This window comes from Gymnogyps californianus, chromosome 19 (genome assembly GCF_018139145.2).
Source record: "Gymnogyps californianus isolate 813 chromosome 19, ASM1813914v2, whole genome shotgun sequence".
Classification (NCBI taxonomy): Eukaryota; Metazoa; Chordata; class Aves; order Accipitriformes; family Cathartidae; genus Gymnogyps; species Gymnogyps californianus.
Genome location: NC_059489.1, coordinates 1,158,829 through 1,180,056, shown reverse-complemented (window position 1 = coordinate 1,180,056; position 21,228 = coordinate 1,158,829). Strand labels below are relative to the sequence as shown.

The window sequence follows — 21,228 nt, the reverse complement described above, 5'->3', positions numbered from 1 at the left end:
GCACGGCTGTGCCAAAAGCCCCTCTGCCCGGGCCAGGCACGGCCTTTCACCACAAACAGCCGGCTTCAGCTATTTAGGATGAATTACAGTCAGCTTCGTCTCAGCCCGATGGAGAAATCCAATTGTTCGTAGCGCTAATATGATTTGATAAATAGGCTGAACCAACGTAACTTCATTGTTGAGCTGCTGATTCAATCCGGGTCCTAAACCCATCGTGACCTTGATTTCATAGCTTGATCATAACCAGCATTTAATGAAATTACAGCAGTTTAGCTTCCTTGGTGATTGTTTAATCTTAATATTGTTTTCATTCTTCTTCACAAAAGACGTGAAGTGAATGGAATTGGTTTGTTCTCCCAGTTTTCAACACAGGTCAAAAAAAATCTCAGTAACTACATAACTAAGATGAGACATTTAAGGCAGTTAGCTGTCTCAGCTTTCATTCCTCCTGTATAACAAAAGCTCTGGACTGATTCATAAGGAATAAAAAGCCTGGCTTTATTGCGACATTCAGCAGTAACAACCCACAACCACAGCATCTCCCTTGACCATGACAGACAAAGCTTTGGAGATGGAAAAGCACTCCTGCAGCCTAATTGCACTTTGAGCTGCTTTTAAGCTGCTACGTGCGTCGTCTTTACTGCAAACCACAAGGTGTTTTAAATCCTCAACCATTTTAATCCTGCAACGCCCGTCCTCATCTGTTAAACTCCACAAAACAAGCACAAGAGACAGTGGCCAGATGATGTGGGACTTGCAGACAACCCTGGATCAGCTCTCTCCATGCAACGAGCGGCTGATGCAGCTCAGGAGAAGCCTCCTGCAAGTGTCCATGAGCATCACAGCGCTGCCTTATCCCGAGCAGACCTCCTCAACCCCCATGTTCCCGAAGCTACTGCTCACCAGCCACAAGATAATTACTTACGTGCGGTGCCTGCTGAATATCAGCATTTATTTCTGCTTTATAAAGGGGGAAAATCCAAATTGAAGAGTCACAGGCGAGATGTTTGGGCTGTTTTACTGGGCTTTCTGATCAATCTAGCAGAGCGTGGAGCCCAAGCCACGCTGTAACCCTGGCCCAGGTGAGGGCTGTCCTCCGCCACCCAGCAAACCAGGGCCTGAACAGCCCCAAATCTCCTCGCACCTCAGCAGAGCGAGATGATGTTACAGAAACGGCATCCTGGAGCTCCGAGGGAGGACAGCACTGCCTCTCCCGCCGCGCGCGTCTCGCCCACCCATCTCACTTGCAGGCGATGACAAGATGTGGTCACTCAACAAGTGGTGAAAAGGCAGAAAGGAGCAATTCAGCTTCCCGTAGCATTAAATACGAAGAGAGATGATGACACAGCATCAGACTCCTGGCTGTCGACTGCTGCAGTAGCTTAAGTGGATGAGTCTTCAAAAGAAGAGTAAGGTATTATTGCTTTATTGAAGGAGATGACTGATATAGCTACCAGGACATTTCCATCAACAGCAGCTTCTCCCATTACGAGGCAAGTAATCTGCAACAGCCCATCCAGTTGTTGTCTGATCGGTCTGTGGTCCCCAGGCACCAGCCCGATGAAGTCTTCAGCTTCCCGCAAGCATCACGAGGTGCCTTCAGCAGCCTCCTCGGAGGCCGCCGGGGGTTTTACAAGCCGGCCGCAGGGGTGGCTCTGGGCCAGCTAAACAAACCTGCTGCACGCAGCAGCTCCCCAGGGCGAGCGGCGTGGTTCTCTGTTTTAAGCCAGTTGAGAAAGACTTTTGTGGAGCAAAGCCCCACGGTGCAACACCAGCAGCTCTGCAGACGCTCCTGGTTTGCTAAGCCTGGTTTCCCTAAGCCCCACCTGAGGCTCCCTCCTTGGGCCGGTACCAACACCCGCGTAGCTCCAGGCTGGACCCACCCTTGCAGCAACCCCCCCCGCTCTCCGATGCCCAGGCAAAGGTGAGAACAGCATCAAGGGTGGCCCAAAATACCCTCTTTTTCTGTTGAAAGGAAATACCAGTACCACCGCCAGCAGAGAACAGAGGGAAAACTGCCCTCTTGCCTGAATTCAGCAATTTAACTTTGTATTTTGATCTAGGGGGGAAAAAAAAAGCGAGCAGTGGAGCAGTCTCATAGCTCTTTAAGCTCAAAAGCCATCATAAGGCTTTTTCAGAGATAAGCGCTTCCTAAATACTTACTGCTGAAAGATTAAGAGAATGAAAGCCTGATCCTGTTTCCCTGCCCAAAGCGGCTGTGCTAACAGGACTACCCCATCCCCGCCACATCACAGCAGGAGGATCAAACCATCGCTTCTCCCAGCTCTATACGGCAGATCACTGGGATGGGTTTTCTCCTCCCTCGACGCCGGGTGTGGGATGGGGATCCCTGCACGGCAGCAGCCCGGGGGGGGTTAGGCAGGGGAGGGCTGGCTCTGGCAGCAATTTTGCCCTGCTGTCCCTATCAGCAGCTTTTGCAGGTGGGGGATAACAAAGCAGGTTTGATCCCCGAGTGTCCCCACGCTGAGCCTCGTTGCCTAACAGGGCTCTTCTCGCTCAGCAGGAATTGCAGAGCAAGGGCTTGCGGAGACGCCACTGCTCAGAAGTGGTTTGAGCTGCTCAGCTCTCAAGGACGCACCAGCCCCTGCCTCAGCGGGCAGGACACCCGAGTCGTGCTGCATCGACACCTTCCAGCGATGCTCCGGCCAGCCGTGCCTCCTGCAAGCAGCTCAGCACGGTCTCGGCAGTCGGGGGGCTGCAAACGAGCATGAGCTCAGTGCAACGCGCTCCGGCTCAGCACGGGAGCTGCGTGCCGAGTCGGGGTGGATGACTGCGGGTGCGTTTTTCTCCTTCAGTGCTTATTCTGATTCATGCCACCGAGAGAATGACTGATTTCCCAAATTTTAGTGCAATTAAGAATGTCACTTCCCCAGCACAACCTTCACGGTAACTATCTGCCGATTACTTTAAATGCCACCCTGTACACAGCCCCGGCGAGTGAAGTGCCACCGACGTTTAGATCCCCTTCAGCAGATGTGGATCATTTTGACACGTTACCGGCCCGTGGCATCCAAAGTAACAGCTCCTGGTCCCAACACAATGCATACGCTCATGCCTCAGAGACAAGAGTAGGTAATTTCTGGCTTCAGGGTTCATCTTCCCCTTCTCAAGGTACTGCTCGTGCTGCAACCACTCAGTGGCCTTAACTCAAGTAGCAGCACCCGTACTTTCAGCCAGAGCTGGTTTGCAGGTAGGTGCATCAATTATTCGTTAGAGTTTGCCATGTTCAGCCGTGCTCCGGGCGAAGCTCGAACCAAAGGTTGCAGAATCCAGAAGACATTAACTTCTGCTGTGAACGCATCAGCAACCCGAGTACCACAGCCCCTCGGCACGTCCCACTCACCGCCCCGGCTCAGCCGGCACCAGCCAGGGATGTGCCCTGGATGCTCTTCAGCGAGATCCCGACCCCGACTCCCTCCCTGCGGAGAATCCCAATGCCCCGACCTCCGAAACGTGCCCAGCCCGCAGCGCGAACCATCCAGGCAGGTGCCGTGCGGGACCCCAGCCTCACGCAGCCGGGACCCGATTCGCAAACGGCGCGTGGTTGGCGAGGGAGCCCACACCGCGATCACACCGCAGTGATTCACCGCAGCCGCCCCCGGCCCGCGCCGCCGCCCCGGCACGCTGGGGGAAGGGGCGTCCCGGCAGCAGGCACAGAAAATATTTAAGCAAAACATCATCCAGAGGAAGATGGATCTGGCACAACAGAAATTAATGATCTTTTCGGGTTCATTCATTTAAGCAAAAAAATAAAAAGCACCAGGAGCAGTGGATTGAGCAGGGTTAGTCACCACCGCACCGCCCGGCACAACGTCTGCCGTCAGCGGAGCTCGCAGCCTCCCCCTCTGCACCGTCCTCCCCCGGGGCGGCCACGAGACCAACCCGCTCCCATCACAGGCAGCCGCCCCCTCCCTATCCACACCTCCCACACCCCACCACGCTCCCCTAACGCCGCTGCGCCCGCTCCTGTACAGAAAACGGCAAGCCCTTATCTAAAGGCTCGCAAGAGCCGGGCCACCTCTAGCTCACAGAACCAAGCACCCGCTGCCTGGCACGAGATGCTCGTCCCCCCCCACGCCCGGGGTCCTACCTGCAGCTCCTTGTCAGAGTACTTCTGGGGGTTTTTGCTGCCTTGGCTCTTCTTCCGAAGTTTCTTCAGCTCTGCCTGGCACTTGTCGAGCGAGTCCCCCTTGCTCCTTTGCTCCGTCTGGTATTTTTTCAGTGCGGCCTGGGTGCGACAGGAGAAAGCTCTGAGCAGCCGAAGCCAAAGCCCTGCCTCTGCCGCGGCTCCTGCTGCCAAGGGTTGGCAGAAGCAAGCAGAACCCCCCCGGCCTTTGGGAGAAGGGGGTTCCCCACGGCCCGGGGAGCAAACAGGGGCTGCAACAGTCTGACACCGGGGAAAATGCTGTTCTGTGCGTGGCGATGTGTGTGATGGTCGGGGACCCATCTGTAACCAGGGGCATGAGCACAACCGTCCCCGTGCGGGGAGCCGGGCAGCAGGAATGGGAGACACAGAGACGCCCGAGCCAACATTCGTGCTGCCGGACTACACGAGTCTGTAACTCACACTCAGGTACCGGGAGTCCAGCTCCACCTTCTGCTCCAGCTGCGTCAGGAGCTCGTTGTGGAAGGACTTGAGCTGCAGGCAGAAAGAAAAAACATGGTTCCTTGGTGAGGGCTGGCAAACCCTGCCCGAGGAGTGCCGGGGAGCAGCGGGGCAGGCAGGGGAGAGGGTCTGTACAGACAGAGCAGAGGCTGAGGGCAGCGAGGGACAGACGGACACTCAGAAGGGGACCCTGCAGGGCAGAAGCGGACACCTGAGCAGACCAGATCCTTTGCAGCTCAACAAATCCGCTTCAGAGGGGCTGGTGTCACCCAGACAAGACATGGAAAACCGTTTTGCTCGGCTGCAACACTGGCAGAGCCCGTGGTCAGGCAGGGAGCCAGGCATGCCCGCGCCAGGGCACTCACCATCTCCTCCAGCTGGTTCTGGATCTGCCTGTGGACTTCTGCCATCTGGAAGAGCACGTCTCCTGCAAAGACAAGACGTGGAGAGGGGGCTTGAGGTGCTGAGCTTGGGGGGACACCCCGGGGCTGGGGCAGGTGGCACCCCACTAGCAGGGAGGGGTCCGCAGCCAGACCCATGGGTGCTCCTGGAGTACCCCCGGTGCCCATCTTTGGGGAGCTGTAGGTGAGCAGATGTTCTTCTGAGACACTTGGACAAACACGCATGTCTTGCGTAGCATGAAGGGAAACAAGGACAAGCAGCAGCGGGACCCCAGCACCCAGGGGCAGCTCTGCCCGCGACCCACCGTGCCGTCGGCCACCCCAGCTACAGCATGGCTCTGCACGTGCCAGCCCTTAGCCTGGCCGCAGGGATGTGACAAAGGAGTCAGAGATGACAGGACCAAGAAAGGTCCCTGATCTTGACCCGATTCACAGTCCAGATATTGAAGGGAGCAGGCAGAGATGAGACACGCTGCACTAAGAACTGAGATGGGAATTTGAACAGCACTGTTATAGCCAGGAGCTTCGCCCGACGCTCTCCCAGCTGCACGTACAGCCCAAAGCCAAGCACAGAGCACCCGCACCCCTCTCCCCCACCAGCGGGGCAGTGGACAGACACAGCCCTGGGACTCAGTCCAGGTCACAGGACACGGAGCTGCAAACGGAGCTAAGCCCTAGGTTGATATTTGCCTCAAAACCACTGGACCTGTTCAACCTCGGCAGCCGAGCCATGCACGGGCAGCCCTGCCCTGGGCAGGCGAGCTGGGCAGCGAGGGCAGAGCCGCAGCATGCTGCTGCTGCTGCAAATGCCGCAGGTCAGTCCCACGAACGGCTGCCCGTGGCTGAGGGATCCCAGCTCGGCTTTGTCTCTTCCTTTAATTTTTCTTTTCAAATGCAGAATTCATTAAGTCACACACCCACTGCGCTTTTCCTGGGAGGAAGGGCAGGGTCCTGCCTCAGCAAAAGCCCCAACGCGGCTGGAGCCAGGCACACACATGGGAGCTGCAGGAGCGTCTTCTAGGAGAGGAGCCAGTGCTACCGCTCGACTAAAAGCACCATCTCCGGATCAGAGCAAGCTTTCAGGGAGAGCCAAGCTCCGTCAGCTATTTGTAAGGGCTGAGTTAGGAAGCTCTTACTTCCAGCATGGCGGGTTGCAGCTTCCCAGGAGGCTCCCAGCCTACATGGAGCTGTTTGTAAACTGAAAGCCGTGAGCCGTGTCCTTGAGCTGCTCCTGTCTCAGGACTCAGCCCCGGCAGGTCCTGCAGCCAGTGGTGGCTGGGAGCCCCGCAACACCCGCAGGGGCTCTCCAAAGGGAAGCAGCATCCCACATCCCGTCCCAGAAAAAGCAGAGCAGCGCCTGGGATAACTCAAAGCCCCAAACATGCAGCCCATAAAAACATAGGTGGAGTTTTAAATGACAGAACAGCAACCCCAGGGATGGGAAATGCAATGGGAAGGGGACACGAGCCCCGGAGCCCCAGGACAACGTGCGGGAAGAGATTGTGCGATGCTCCCGAGGCTGCTCAAGGTGGAGGTGGCGGCTCCCGGCAGGGATGAACCTGGGAACCCACTGGGGATCTGGGGGCGAGCAGCCACAGCCCTAATCCCACCCGACAGTGGGTCCCCCTTCCCCGGTACGCATGGCCCCCCAGCAGCCAAGACACACAGAGCCCAGGTTTGCTTCCACATGGGGCTGCTTGCTCCTGTCCTGCTCCAGCGAGAGCCTGGCCCTGGCAGCAAACGCTGCGGGTTTGGTGCGTTTAGAGAGCGAAGGAAAACGCGAGTCCTCTGCGGAGGACAGCTCCATCCTGGGCTCCAGGAGAACTGCATCCTCCGTGCATGGGGGCAAGCAACAGTGAGACTGGGATGAACCAAACCAGTATCTCACTGGTGCAAGGGAACCATCGGGACCCTCATTCAGCACAAAAACAGAGGGCGTACGCTGGGCCAGCCCCGGGCCGCTGCTCAGCCAGCCCGTCCCCAGCACACGACGTGCCCGGGCACACGGGCCGTACACCAGCCAAGTGTCAACACCACCAGCCGATCAGGAACAACCTGGCCCAACAGTTCTTTGCTCTTGTGGCTGAAGCAATTCGTACTTTGCACCATACACTGTGTCTCAAAACCTTCCGCAAACATTAAAATCTGATCCCTTTTTGTCCTTGGCAGGCACCAGCCCCCTCCGCCACGGGTTGATGCAGTAACAGAACCGGCTGTGGCACTGGCAGGCGCTTAGCCAGCGCCGACTGGCAACCAGGGCCACTGTCCCCCTCGTGCCCTCCCGCTCGGCTCCTCAGGAGAGCAGCGATGCACAAAGCATCCCACAAAGCGAGGAGGTGACCAGACAGCGCGGCTGCGGCTCCACTCCTTCGCCGGGAGGAAACCGCGTGCCGAGATTTCCGCAGCCACCGAGCCGGCTGTAACTTTCACAGCCGCTTTGCAAGGTGCTGAGCAAAGCGGAGCAGCCCCCGGCGCTCACGCCGAGCGGGCAGCCGGCTGCGGCAATTATGCACGTCTGCCGTGAAGAGCTTCACGCATGAGCAGGGAGGTCCGGGCAAGGGGTCACCACCACGAGATCGCCAGGAAATTGCTCTCCGGTTGGGCTGCGACAGCTCAATCATGGGAAGTGCACAAATTCCCACAGCAAGGAGGCAATGACGTAACGCCGTCGCTTAGCTGAGATTACTTGTTCAAGAGTGTATCAATGCAAGGGTGGCTCGCTTATTATTTCCAAAGCTCGCACCACCCCCTCTCCCTTTCGCTTCCCGTTTGGCCAGAGTGGAAACCCCGGCTGAGAAAGCCGGTGCAGGGCTGGCCGAGGGCTTTCTGGCCACCGCTGCTGAGCTCCCAACGCATCCAGAGAGCAGCGACCAGGGTGCTCAGAAATAATATACGTATCCCCAAATCCAGTGCTGGGTACACCCAGCACCCTGCACCGGGACAACAGGGCTGTGCCCCCACCGCATTCCTCACCCAGGGAATTAACCTGTGCCGGGGAAGGTGTGTGGTGCGTCTCTCAACAGATAGGCATCTTTTTGTTTAGACTTTCTCCTCCACCACCACCCCCTTCGCTCTTACCAAAGCAAGAGTGCGGGGCGTTTCAGCCCCACATCAAAGCGAGCAGCGGTGCGGGGCCTTTCCCACCCAGCACAGCGTCCCTGCTGCAAGCTGCTCCGTGTCCCAGCCCGGGCAAAGGGACGCTGCCGTCCCCACCGTGCCTGCCACGGCCGGTTTGCTGCACCTTTGCCGGCGGTGCCAGCCCAGCACCAAGAGCGGCTCAAGGTAAGCGCGGCGCTGCAGCCGGCGCGGCGCAGGAAGGCGGCTGAATGCCTGCCCGGAGGCACCAGAGCTTCCTCTGGAGCCTCCCTCCCAGCTGAGACAGCCCAACCAGCTCTGAAGGAATCAGCTCCAGGCTTCCCGTGGCCTCTGCCATCACTGGGAGCCCAGGCGGGACAGCAGCAGGATTTGAACTAAATCCCCTAAGCAGTAGCTGCAGCGTGAATTCACATACGGCGCCTCTGACACCCCGATACCTCCACACCACGAGCTGCTTCACCACTGCAAAAAAGCTACAGACCGTGTCAGACATTAACAGACATTTCACCCTGAAACCGCTCAGACTAACCCAGCGTGGCAGCAGGGAAGAAGTTAAACTGTGACTAAGAGATACCACGGTAGTTGGAAAGCCTAAATATTTCAAACCCTGGCTCAGAAGAGGATCCGCGGCATTGTGCTGACGGTAGATACCGCAAGGCGTTAGCAGAGCTCGGCGGCAGGGCCGGGACCACGGCACAAGCCCCGGCAGCAGCACGGCCGCCCACGCCACGGGCGTTTTGCATCACCTACCAGCGGTATTTGTAAGTTAAACACGGTAATTACCGCTGTGCAGCAGGGCAGAGAACAGGGCAAGAGCTTGGGTCACAGTGTAAATTGTATACAGAGCGCGAGCACCATACGAGCCTTGCTGCCAAAATGCACATCCTATAGGTCAAGAAACCCAAGGTTAAGCGCCTCACCTCAGCCCAGAGGCAAAAATAAAGACGGGGAAGGGTAGGACTGCAGAGCAAGGGTTTCACCTGCCCGTGCCGGGCTCACACACCTTTCTGCAGGCTGCAAAGCACAAACAGGCGAGGAGGAGTTGCTATTTACGTCTGTCTGACTCACAGTATCGTTCTGGGAGAACTATAGGGGCTATTGTGGGCCCTTCCCTACCACACCCAGCCAGGAAGAGGCAAACAGGTTGTTCCACATCCCTCCCATTGCTATCGGCACCGCAAGCCCCGCGCAGGAGCCAGCTGCCCCTCCAGAAGGCAGAGCAGTAGGAACCCATCTCACAGGGTTTTGCTTTTGAGTTTTCAGAGCCTAAGGATTTTTTTTTTTCCTCCCCTCTCTCAAGCTAAATACAAGCCATTTTTAATAAAAACACCAAACAATGCATCGGCGAAGGAGCCAAACTGCTCCTAGCCAGAACAAGTTGATGCTTGTGCAGGGCTGAAGCAGCCCAGCCTGTCCTGCAAGGGCAGCGGGAGCCGGTGGCCAGCACCCGGCTTTGCCAGGGAGCCAGTCCCATGGCCGCTGGCCACCGGCTCCTGCTGCCACTGGCATCAGCCTGGCAGCAGGGATGCTTTGACAAGCAAACAGCACTGCATCCTCACCAGCAGCGCTCCTTGCTCCTCTAACACAGAGGATGCAGCGCCGTCGGCATCGCTCACCGTCAAGATCACTTGCTCTGGAGATTCAGATCCCAAATAAAGAGCATAAAAGGATGAAACAAGGAGTCCAGGGGCTCAGCTCCGCCACTATGTGACATTGTGCTGGGCTTCTCCCTGTTGCTTTTTGTTAAGGGAGACCAGGAAAGGTGACTGTGCCATCAAGGGAAGTAACCAAGCTGGCAGAAAAGGAATATTAGCTCATTAATGAGAAAGCAACAGACGGTAACAGGGCAAATTGTTTGAGCTCCTGAAGCCTAAGAGAAAAAAAGTAATCTGCTTTTCAATGGCTGGTTAAATGCTGTTAGCCGAATCCTTCGATGCCAAGCAAGCACCCGAACCCAGGGAGGGGATGCGCCCCAGCCAGCACATTCCCAGGGCAGGCAGAGATGCGAAAGCACCGGGAGAAGGGGCCAGGAGGTCCCTGCACCAGGCACTGCGCTGGCACAGGCACCCATTCCACTCCTCCTGGACTTTGCTGAGCAAAAGGTACCTGCTGGACAGGAGAGCTCCATCGGTTTGGGGTTTTTTTGCAGGGGCAATGGGGTGGAGAGCATCAGCCTTGCGCACATTATTAACAAAGCATTGCTTCAGGGTGAGATCCTGCCCTCCCGGACCTGCCACAGCAGGGCTCTCAGCCCAGTGGTTACCAGTTCCCCTTTCAGCGCTGCATGCCACCCAGTTTCACACCTTCCATTTTCCACCAGCTGCAGCACTGACCACCAGCAGCAAGCGTAGCCACCCCTCCAGCTCCGGTGGTCACGGCTCGGGCACGTCCCCGCCGCTGCACGGCTGCCTCCCCCCCGTCCCGTAAACACAGACTGGCAATAACTCCGCTCACACGTCATGTCACATGCTGAAGATCAGATCAAGCCAGATTTAAGGCAGAAGCATGCTACTGAAAACTTCTGCAATCTTGTTTCTCTTCCCTCATATTAATGCATCTTGATCCAAGTTCATAGACACAGCACACGCCACAGACAAGCCCTCAAGCCACGGAGAGAGGCACTTCGCAGCCCAACACCTCATCCAGACACGGCGGCTCCGACTCGATCAGTGCTGACATTCAATCGCAAGACAACTTGGGGGAAGATCCATGCGTGTGCAGTGGGAAGGATACGAGTGTGGGGAAACAATCAGCTTCTCCGCGCTGATTCATCCATTTCCTCTTCAGAAAGGTTTCACTTATCACAGCCCCAAAGGATGGTACCGATTTGTTGATGTTTTATTAGCGACTCATCAGCATTATAATGATCAGCTCTGTTTGCAGCCTCTGCTTCAACCCAGCCTGGCAAAGCTTAAGACATTTTTTATTTATTTATTGAGAGACAAGGTAAAGAACAAAGCAAAAGCTTCCCAAGGCACCCTGACTCAGGCAAGTTCAACGACACGTTCCCAGTAACGGGCTCCCTCAGGCTGAGCAGTTGCCATTGACACTTTTACCACAGACAGATTAGAGACCTGGGTGATGCCCCACGCTTCCTAACAGCCACCCCCTGGATGTGTACAGATCATCTATCTGTATCATGATGTACCATAATGTACAGACCAGCGAGTCCCTACTGCCCAACTGCTCTGGCAGCAGCTATATTGGTGGCACAGGATAAATTAGCACAGGAGAACACGACTGCACAGACCTCACATTCACCAGCTTGGAGCCACCCAGCTCGGACCCACATGAACCGATCTGTCCCACACGCCAGCAGTCCCAGGAGGGGAAGCAAACACCTCCAGGACCCCAGGCTGGCCACACAACAAGCTGTGCCCCTTCCTAACATCTGCCAAGCTCACAGCATGGCCGACGGACCACGAAACCAGCCCACGGAAACACACGTGGCCCCTCCGTCCCTCCCGAAAGGATGGAGCATCCCTGCTGGAGCTCGTCCTGGGCTCGGTGCCTGCAGCAGGTAGGCATCCCTGGAAGATGTCACCACTGAAGGTGACACCCAAACATTACACACAGCTGCTACATGTTAGAAACTCCAGCCAGGCAGCATGCTCTTCGCAGATGCTCATTTAACAACCCTCCGCCATTACGTACCCAAACACAGGTTGGTGAGAACAAGCTACTGCTATGGCAGTCTGCTTTTAATCCGAAGATTTGAAGGCAGTGAGAAGGCAACACAGACAGCAGAAGAGTCCCTTGCTGAGGCAGGCAGCAGTTTTTACGAGGTCTTGTGTTTCTGCACCCTTAGCAAGCCCATTCCTACAGGTTCCTTCCCTAAGTGAACTACACAGCTTGGAAGCTGAGTCCTGAATTTCTGGAACAATTTCTCTGGCAAATTAGGCCTTTTAACAGAATCGCAGGTGGAAATGCAGGTCCAGAGCATCCATTCTTCCACCAGCGCAAAGTTGTTACCCACAAGCCATTAAGCGCATCGTTAAGTCCAATTTTAAAAGGATCAAGCAACAAGATTACCGCTGCTCTCCCACCCAGGAGCTCACCTCCATGGGCAGAGGGACCTCACTGCAGGGACACCAAGTCACCCATCACAGGCATGTATTTCCTGGAGTTCAGCTTTGTTTTTCTGGGCGCTGCTCCAGCAGGTCCCCAGCAGTCGTTGGGCACCACGGCCACCACCAGCTCCGGTGGTCCCCGACCACGCATTGAACACTGCGACGACCTTTGACATTTGCGGGATCTGTACCTGCATCTCCGCTGCTGCAGGAAGCATCTACCCAAAACAACTCCAAATCCAATTAACAGATTAGCCCATCTCCCCAGAGGATTCAGCACGGCACAAAGCCTCCGAACCATGCCGCCGCTCAGAGCCGGCCCAGACCGAGGAGCTGCAGTGAAGACAAGAGTCTGAACTCGCCTGGGCAGCCGTGGGCATCCCACCAGGCTGGTCTGCTCCTCACCAGGAGCTGCCGCGTTGGCCGTCCCACCAGGGCACAGGCTGGTGGCACCCTGGTTCTACGGCAGCATCACGGACAGGACCAGGCTCTGTGCCCAGCTCCGACCACAGACCCCCTTCTCTGTGCACAGCATGCCCAGTGGAGACGGCTCAACCCCGCATCCCTCCAGGATGCTCATCAGTGTTTTAAAAGCTGTACGGAGATGGTTTAAAACTCTTGAAGGCCAGCATCCTCCACTGACACCAAACAGCTCCGCAGCAAACGACTGGACCATGAAGGTACCACTCATCCTGATTTTCTTCTGCAAATTGTGTATCAGAAGAAAGCCATTATCTACCAGAGGCTCATTTCAGCTCAACAATGGTCAACTAATTACTGCATGTCTTGCCCTTTCATAGCACTGTGCTTCAGTCAGAGCGGCCTTCACTAATTCAAGAGGACCTTTGAGAAAGCCACCCGCTAAGCAAAATGCACCTCCAGCCCCAGAGGAGTTTCCTGCAGGTGCTGTTCAGCCCCAGCATCCCGGTGCGCTCCCAGCCTGGTGGGAACTGCCTCCGGCTCCGCTCACCAGGCACGTGCTCCCCTGGGGAAGAAAGCCCCTTCCCATGACTTTGCCATGGCCTAGTTTTTCAAGGGGAACAAAAGAAACAACATTTTGAGTAGCATCCAAGGGACCTAAGCAGGAGCCAGACAAGGGCCAAAGTCACTCGCACACATGAGACTGGAGTTCCTCGGAAGTGTCTACAAAGCGGTCCCGGATCAAGCCTGGAGCAAAGCTTCACCGATCAGACAGGCAGCGTTCAAGCTCTTCACACCAGCTTCTCAGCTTCCCAAAAGCCACTCCAGCAACCACCAAAGGTGTGAAGAACAGCTTAAGGAACCCGTCTCAAAGAGGAACTGTGGGGTTGGGTCTAATCCTCCAAGTGCCAGAAACTGGGCAGCAGCCCAGAGAGCAGCGTAGGGAGGGGAGAAACCTTCCTGTCATCCCTCCCCAGTGATCCAGCTCCCGGGAATGCCATGGCAGTGGGGTTCAGACAGAGTTACACCCCTGCCAGACGCTTGCACCCGAAAACTCAAGCCACAGAGCCGATTACAGCTCAAGTACTTTATTATCGCTAAGTTTCCCATTACCACCCAGGATTATCCTGTCTACACACAGTTGCTAAAATCTGATGGAGAATTTACAAAAAAATGTCAAGTGTTAAGCAGCTGGTGAGCAGAGACCTAAGCTTGGAGGCAGCATTATTAGGCTGCTAACTTTTTTCAGCAAGACAAACATGCAGCATCACTACCATCACAGGAACGTGTTTTTAGAAAAGCCACGCTGGCTGGCTGCACCAGACAGCCGGCACGGCCGCACACAGCCGGGGACCGGCCGCGGACGGGCAGTTTTCCAGAGTCCAACTTAAAGAGCAACTCCTTGGAGTTACAAGTACTATTGGAGAGATGACGATATGAAAACACCACCATTTTTGAGCACTGATTGACAGAGCTACAGCAGGTCTCGCAGCACAGGGCAGCCTCTGAGTGTTCACCCAGCTCCCCAGGGCGCTGTGAACCTGCCCCGAGCTCCCAGTCCCTGGCCATGCTGCGTCACCCATGGGGGTGCAGAGCCCCCACAGCCACCCCGGCACAGGCAGCATCACTGCAGCGCGGGCGAGAGAGCTAGGGAAAAGATGTGGCTGCCTTCATAGTCTTTTAGATACGGGATCTGTGTGTTTTTATGTTCTTTTGACACCTCCTGTCCCAGAAATAGCATCCGAAAAGTATCCACATTCAGAAAAGAAAGGGTTAAGGAGGGGGAAAAAAAAAAATCTTAGATTCTTTTCCGTGGAGGCTGGAAACAGATGCAAGCTGCAGTCCCAACCAGAGCATCCCAGAGTCCTGCCTGATGTCTCGGAGCAGCTTTCCCTGTCCTGTTGCTCAAGGAGGAAACCACCCGCACCGGGAAGGAGCGGCGGGGGCACAATGTCAGTGCAAGGGGCAATTATGAACACCCCCATTTGCCGCGGCCTCCAGTAAGGAATGAAATAACCCAGACCCCAGCGCTCCTTTCCGGCACTATCAGCAAGCACAGCACAGGAACCGATAAGGTAAAGGTGTTCCCAGGAAAAGCCGTACCTTTGGCGAGCACAGCCCCGATCTAAAACATTTTTCAGCCCCTGTTTACACATCCCGCTGGAAGGGGGTTGTGTCCCCAGCTGTTATCAGCTCCAGCAAACCGCAGCCAGAAATTTTATCTTAACTTTCTTCTGCACGGAGCAGCTGCCACAATAAATATCAGCAAGATCAACAAAGCAAGAGGTCCGAGGAGCAGCCGCTCGTCACGGCTCTGGGCTGAGCAGGAGCTGCCAGGATCCTCCCTCAGATGCGCTCACACCAAGAGTGGAAGGCACAGTAGTTTGGGAACATTTTAAACCAACCCCAAAATACTCAAGCCGCACACCGAATGCACGTCGGGAGGCTCTGGGAGGGCACTGAGGATGCCTGCTGTCAAACCGCCGTCCTGAGGCGAGGAAGCAGGACCACCAGAAGACACTAAAGCCAGGTTTTAAGTGTGAGCAAAGCCTGGAGCTGCTCTGAAGGGGAGGCAGGGTTTGCGGTCCCCAAGCTCCTGCCCTCACCCAGCTGAGCCGCCTCTGATAAGGCTTTCCCAAGCTTTCACTTCCAGGAGGACAGAGCTGCTACCTCTTTCACCCCCGAAGAGGCAGAAGAGGAAGCCCTTAGACAGCAAGGTCCGCACAGCCCTTACAACCTCAGCCGCTGCATGCATCGCACACAAGGCTCTTTTGTTTTATTTATTAAACAGGAACAGATTGCTATAGGCAGCTTTAATCCAAGTGATAGAATCGGTTTCCATAGACACTTACTGCTTCCCCATCAAAATTCAGTCGCAGCCAGCGAGCTGTGCACGGCCGAGCTGGAGCAGCCCATGGCTGGGGGCAAGCAATGTCTGACACCGAGCGCATGGCAAAACCGAAGCCTGGCCCCTCCGAGGGGCTGTTCACCGATTCCTTCATCAGCCTTTAGAGTCATTTCAGCTCAACCTCTCCTCTGTTAATTGATGCCTCAGAGAGATCGCATTAATGAGTGCGGTTTGCCACCTCCTAGCACAGCGATCTGGTGAGGCAGACCTGCAGGAGGCACTGGGAGGAGGAGGAGTTCACCTGGGACTGCAAAGGCAATGAGACCAAAACCCATCTCAGCCCCACAAGAGCCTTAACGAGAGGCTGCAGCATCCCTGGGGGGGGCTGGAGAAGAGCCACCTCGAACCATGCCTGCACAGCAAAACAGCAGCAAGGAGGGGGCAGTGAGGAGGGAGAACACAGGAGCCGTGTCCGAGTGATGGGAAGACTGGAAAAGCAGCTCCCGAATGACTTAGAGGAGTAAGTATAAGAAAGGGAAAGAAGGCACCGAGGATCACAGCTCATGATGTCTGTCGCAACTCTGATCGACTGAGCAAATACAAGTCACCAGCTGCATCGCGCTGGGAAGTTGCAGACAGCGTGCAGCAGATCTTGCAACAGCTCTGCTGCACTCAGCAGGGCTTAGGGTATGAACAAAGCCCCCACCACGCACAGCCCAAGTGCTGGGTGACTTCTACCAGGAGAAACACTGCTTCTGCTTCAGGACAGCTGACCTGCCCGCTCCCCAAACCGCTCCCTCTCCCCTGCGTCGTCCCCTTCTCCTTCAGAGGACAAAGGTGGGCAGCGCTGCCTCGGCTCCCAGACCAGAAGCTGGTGCTTTTCTCTGCAAAGCGAGACAAAAATGCCAGCAAAGCCGCTCTCTGCAAACACTTCCTCTTTGCAAACACCGCAAGCTGACAGTGCCCCAAAATCCTGACACTAAGAATAGCAGGCTTTTTTTTTTTTTAAGCTACATTAACAGTAAATACAGAGACACTTTTACCGTTCACATGAGGCAGAATCAGTTCCCCATTGAGATTGTTATCCCCATCAACAGCAAAAATCTGGTTTCATTCATGTGCTTGGAGCCTGCTCCAGACCGCTACTCCATTTAGCAGTAAATTGGTGACTTACCCAATTCTTTAGATCCTTGGCTTTCACTGGCCAACTCTCCCATCTTAACCAGAGCATCAAAGTATCCTTTTGCTGCGTATGTCATACCTAAAAGCATCAAAAAATGCAGGTTATATTCTCTTTAATGGCTATAACAACTTCTATGGCACTGAATAGATGCTAGAAACTAAAATAGACATTACTTCAAAGGGCTTAACCCCACGGGGAAGGACTAGACAAACAGAAGAAAAATGAGTGAAGAAAGAAGAAAGCTCGAGCAGCAAGATTACAGGGCTATTTAGGAGGAAAAAAGGTACACGCAGGACCTAGGTGGTTTTCATTCCAGTGTAACCATCAGCCTGCTTAATGCTGCTCAGAAAAATCACTGTGCAATAATTGAATATCACAGACTTTCATTATAGTTCAGTCTTGTTTGTTGACATTCCAGCTACACACTCCACTTTAATCAGATAAGCAGGGGGTTTCCTCTAATCACGAGAACATGTTGTACAGCTTTAGCTCAACACTGTCAAATTATGTGCTGAAGCCTCTTCCAGCACAACTTACTGATTAAGACACTTCCTTCAGATGCCCCCACAAGCTCAGAGATCCAAAGTAAAGGATGACCAAAGACAATTTTGAAAATTACAGGAAGATCTTGAGCTTCAAAACATATTCAGAGCAGGGATGCGAGAAAAACAGAAAAAAGCGATCATACCAGCTATCCACCAAACACTGCAGTTGCAGTGTGCCCAACTTAAGCTGTGATAAAACAGCACATTAAACGGGCTCCACCACCCGGGTAATTAAAAGCTGCATTATCAGTATAACATTTTGGAAGAACAAATAAAAAACACAGTCCCGAGTGCAACCTCTTCTCCCCGCATCAGACCCTGCCTCTCCTCCCTTCCCTGCTGCCTGCACCCGGCTGGAGACCCAGCAGGGAAACAGCAGGCAGAAGCACACCCACACCATGAACCCCTGCTTCGTTAGCATCACTAGGAATAGCTAGGAAATGCTGCTGCTTGTAAGGGTGTATTAAGCGCCCCATCCCCGGGGGATCAGAGTCCACAGCCCCTGTGCAGTGGACCGGGATGGACAGGCACTTCCCACATTATGGCCAGTTGATCCATTAAAATCTAATTAAAAACACGGCTGAGAACTGGCAAGAAAGCAGCACGCAGGGGAGCGCCTGTACCTGAGAACGGCAGGAGGTCTGCATCTTAAAAGATCCTTCACTGAAACATCCAGGAACCTCATTTGACTTGTGGGAAATAAAATTGGCTCCAGGCACAAAGCAAGAAGGCACAGATCCTTCCCAAAGGTCGTATTTCAAACACCAGCGTTTAAGAACATGAGACATCAAAATATTTTTTTTCCACTGGCTCAAGATTATGACAGCCTCTTCCCTTGCAGGCATTTTCACTGATCCAATTAAAAAAATAAAATCCAAGAGACATGTGCAGCGCAGCTCTGAAGTGAGCAGAGCCCTCCCTGAAAGCAAGCAGCTGCCTCTGGGGTCAAACAAAGCCTGCCTTAAACCTCCTTAAAACCGAGCCAAGGAGGGCCCAGGCAGGATGCAGTCGCTTTAAGTCAAAATAGGCCATTTTTGGTTTCCATCAATTCGTATTTTACTTCTGATCATTTAAATCCACACCTCCCTAATGGCTCCCAATGGGACCCTGTATTCCCAATCAAGAGCTGCCATCAATATTTTTAGGTTTTTTCCTTCTCTTCCAATGCATTCTTCTGGGCAATTTGAACATCTCAATAACACACCTTTAAACAGAACTTAAATTCTTAATTCTAAATATTTCAAAGTAACATTTAAAGATAAACTGGTTGGAGATGTATTTGTTATCCAGTTGCCACCCAACATTTTATCACTCAAATCCTTTCCACATCCACGGCTCCACAGCAGGCGCATGCCTTGCACGTCCTAACAATGTGAGCTTTGCATCGCGGTCCAAGAACCATCTCCCCAGTTTCCTCCCCTCACTCCCCCTGGGAACAAAGGGCATCCCAAGCTGGTTCTCCAGCTTTCCTCCCTTCCGAGGCCACGTTGTCCAGCCGGACCCTCACCAGCCTTCCAGCCCCCAGCGTTTCAGCAATAAACACATCAGCAGCGCAGTTTCACTTACTTGCTAAGGCTTTTTCATAGGTCTTCCCCATAGAAATGAAATTCCTGAGGCTGGGATTGAACTGCTCCATGATCGTCTAAAGGAAAAAGAAGAATATCATCAGGGGTTAGCAGAGATGATCGGGAGCCGGACAGAGCAGCTCCGCGCTCCCCTGGGGCAGCCACACTGAACTCCATGTTCATCAATGCAATAACAGAACAAAAAAAAAAATCTTCCCACACCTCTCAGCAACTCAACCCAAGCTTCCCAACATCTGCAAGAGGATGCTGGGTTTACACCGGGAAGCCTGAAGTACACCCATGCCTTGCAAACAATGCTCAAAAAGAACGGCCCTATTAGCCTGGAAGGGCAAATATGCTTCTCGTGTGGGGTAGGTCCAAAGCGCAGGATCAGGGCAGTGCAGCAGCAGCCCAACGCTAAACCAAGCACTACGATAGAGCTGCTGAACATAGCCAGGACGTCAGCGGAATGCAACAACCTGTGCTGCCACTTCAAGCCATGCCTCCTCCATCCCTCTGCGAGAGCGGGCTGGAGGAACCTTCACCTCTCACCAAGGAGCACCGCTCCAGAGGGCTCTTCCCCACGCCAGCTCCAGCACGTGCCATTGGCACTGCCCTGGCAGCAGGCGAGAGCAGAGCCCGGACGCAGCAGGCAGGGAAGATGCCCCAGGTATCCTCCCTTCATCCCGCAGCTTTACTGAAGAAGACCAAGCTTGGGTTTTGAACACCACGAGGCAGAGGGTCAATAACAAGGTGGCTCTGCGGTGCCCCAGTGCGAGATGCCTTGTGCAGGTGCTTCACCGTAAGAGATAAGTGAATGCCCCAGACCAGAAAATTATCAGATATGGCAAATATAACCATAATAATAATAACCATAAGTGGCTGTTCGAGGCAGCAGGCAACGGCCCTCAGATCAACCGCAAAGTCGACCTGAGTTCTGGGAGATGATGGCTGGTGATGTCCTACTCCTGGGATGGCCTCAGAGAGCAGCATCAGCTTGGTCTATCACGGACAAGCAGAAAGGGCTGAAGAGCGGTATTCGAAAAAACCACCAAGGAGCTGAAGACAGAACAAAGCCACCATCGTCCCCACCGAGCTGGTGCCAGCCACGGCTGAGGCCATGTGCAAGGAATTACACCTCGGTCTCAAAGCACTTGGTGTCACTTTCCACCTGCCTATAATGCATAAATTAGGGTGTCGGTGAACACCAGAAGCGCTGTCTGACAGCTTTTCCTCCCTCGCTTTAAGGTCCTTATTTAAACATGGGGGGGAAGGAATAATCAGATCACACAGAAGAACGGCTCTTTGTACGTTTGGCACAGCAGCTACTGACCCTCCCCTGCCAGAGCTATTCAATCCCCGGCGCCGATAGCATCTCTAAAACCAGACACCGATTCCCAGCCGAGCTGTGGAAGAGACAACAAAATCTCCATTCTCTCCCTGCGAATCCCACCTCCGGACCAAGCCCGGCTGCAGCAGAGCAGCCCCAGAGACGGTCCCAAGCCCCTGCCCCACCTCGGGGACAGCCTCCCGCCAAGGCTACCACCAGAAAATGAAGTTTAATGCCTAAATATCCCCACGCACCCCAAGCAGGGATGCACAGGCATTCCCCCGGGAAGCGAGGGCTCTGCACCCCCCCCACGCTGCGCTGCTGGCAGCGTCCCATCCCGGGAAGGGGAGGGAAGACGACAGACAGACACTTATGGCAAATAAGCTGATTAAGCATCTGTCACCTCATCTGAAGCTGGCCAAACACTATAAAGCTCATTTTCTGCCTGAGGCATTTTTATCCCAAGTTCCTGCTGCCTGGCCTTTGGAGAGTCTGACAGTTTAATTTTCTTCCGTGGGTGCACGTGTGCAAGGCTCACCCAGTGCCTTCCCCCGGCTCAAAACAGCCATTTTCTAACATCAGTGAGCAGCAACCTGGGCAGGACACCAGCTCAGAGGCCAGTGTCGGGCACGCCATCCGGGGGGGCATCACCTAGGTGCTGGTATTTGTTGGCAGGAGAAATCCTTTTAATCCTCCAAGGAGCACCCAGCAGCAGCCCCGCTCCTGGCTGGAGCAGCGGGTTGAGGAGGCAGCCCAAGCTGCGATGCCCCAAAAGCCACCATCCCACTGCCCCAGCAGCTCTCGGTGCTGTCGGGTCCGTCCCACAGCACCATACACAACCCTGCAAAGGACAGAAGATGACTGCAGAGATCTGACAGGCAAGCACGAGGCTAACGAGAAGCTTCACTGCTAATTAAGGCTGCAGGTCAAGCTACACAGCAACACAGTGCACACGGAAGCTCCTTTGAGGCAGCACAGAGCAGTTTAGTGAACACGTTCAGCTTGAAAGGAGAAAATTAACCTGTAGCAACAAGCCACGTAGCGAGTTGTTTTCCCTAATTGTTGGAGACAGTTGCACAGGAGTTAATTAACACCTACGAGGATTGCTCCATCCTTCCCATGTCACATTTAACTTCAGTCAAA

At 54.5% G+C, this 21,228-nt stretch overlaps 1 protein-coding gene across 4 annotated transcripts in view; it reads right to left on the bottom strand.

Moving 5' to 3' along the window:
* BAIAP2 (BAR/IMD domain containing adaptor protein 2) overlaps positions 1-21,228 on the bottom strand; it is a 49,779-nt gene that overhangs the window by 20,868 nt on the left and 7,683 nt on the right. For all 4 annotated transcript variants that reach the window (XM_050908233.1, XM_050908235.1, XM_050908234.1 and 1 more), the window contains exons 2-6: positions 18,757-18,832; positions 16,637-16,723; positions 4,993-5,054; positions 4,589-4,660; positions 4,112-4,249 (exon numbers count right to left, since the gene is read on the bottom strand). In XM_050908233.1, coding sequence (XP_050764190.1) covers positions 4,112-4,249; positions 4,589-4,660; positions 4,993-5,054; positions 16,637-16,723; positions 18,757-18,832 — 435 coding nt within the window. The remainder of the gene's footprint in view (positions 1-4,111; positions 4,250-4,588; positions 4,661-4,992; positions 5,055-16,636; positions 16,724-18,756; positions 18,833-21,228) is intronic.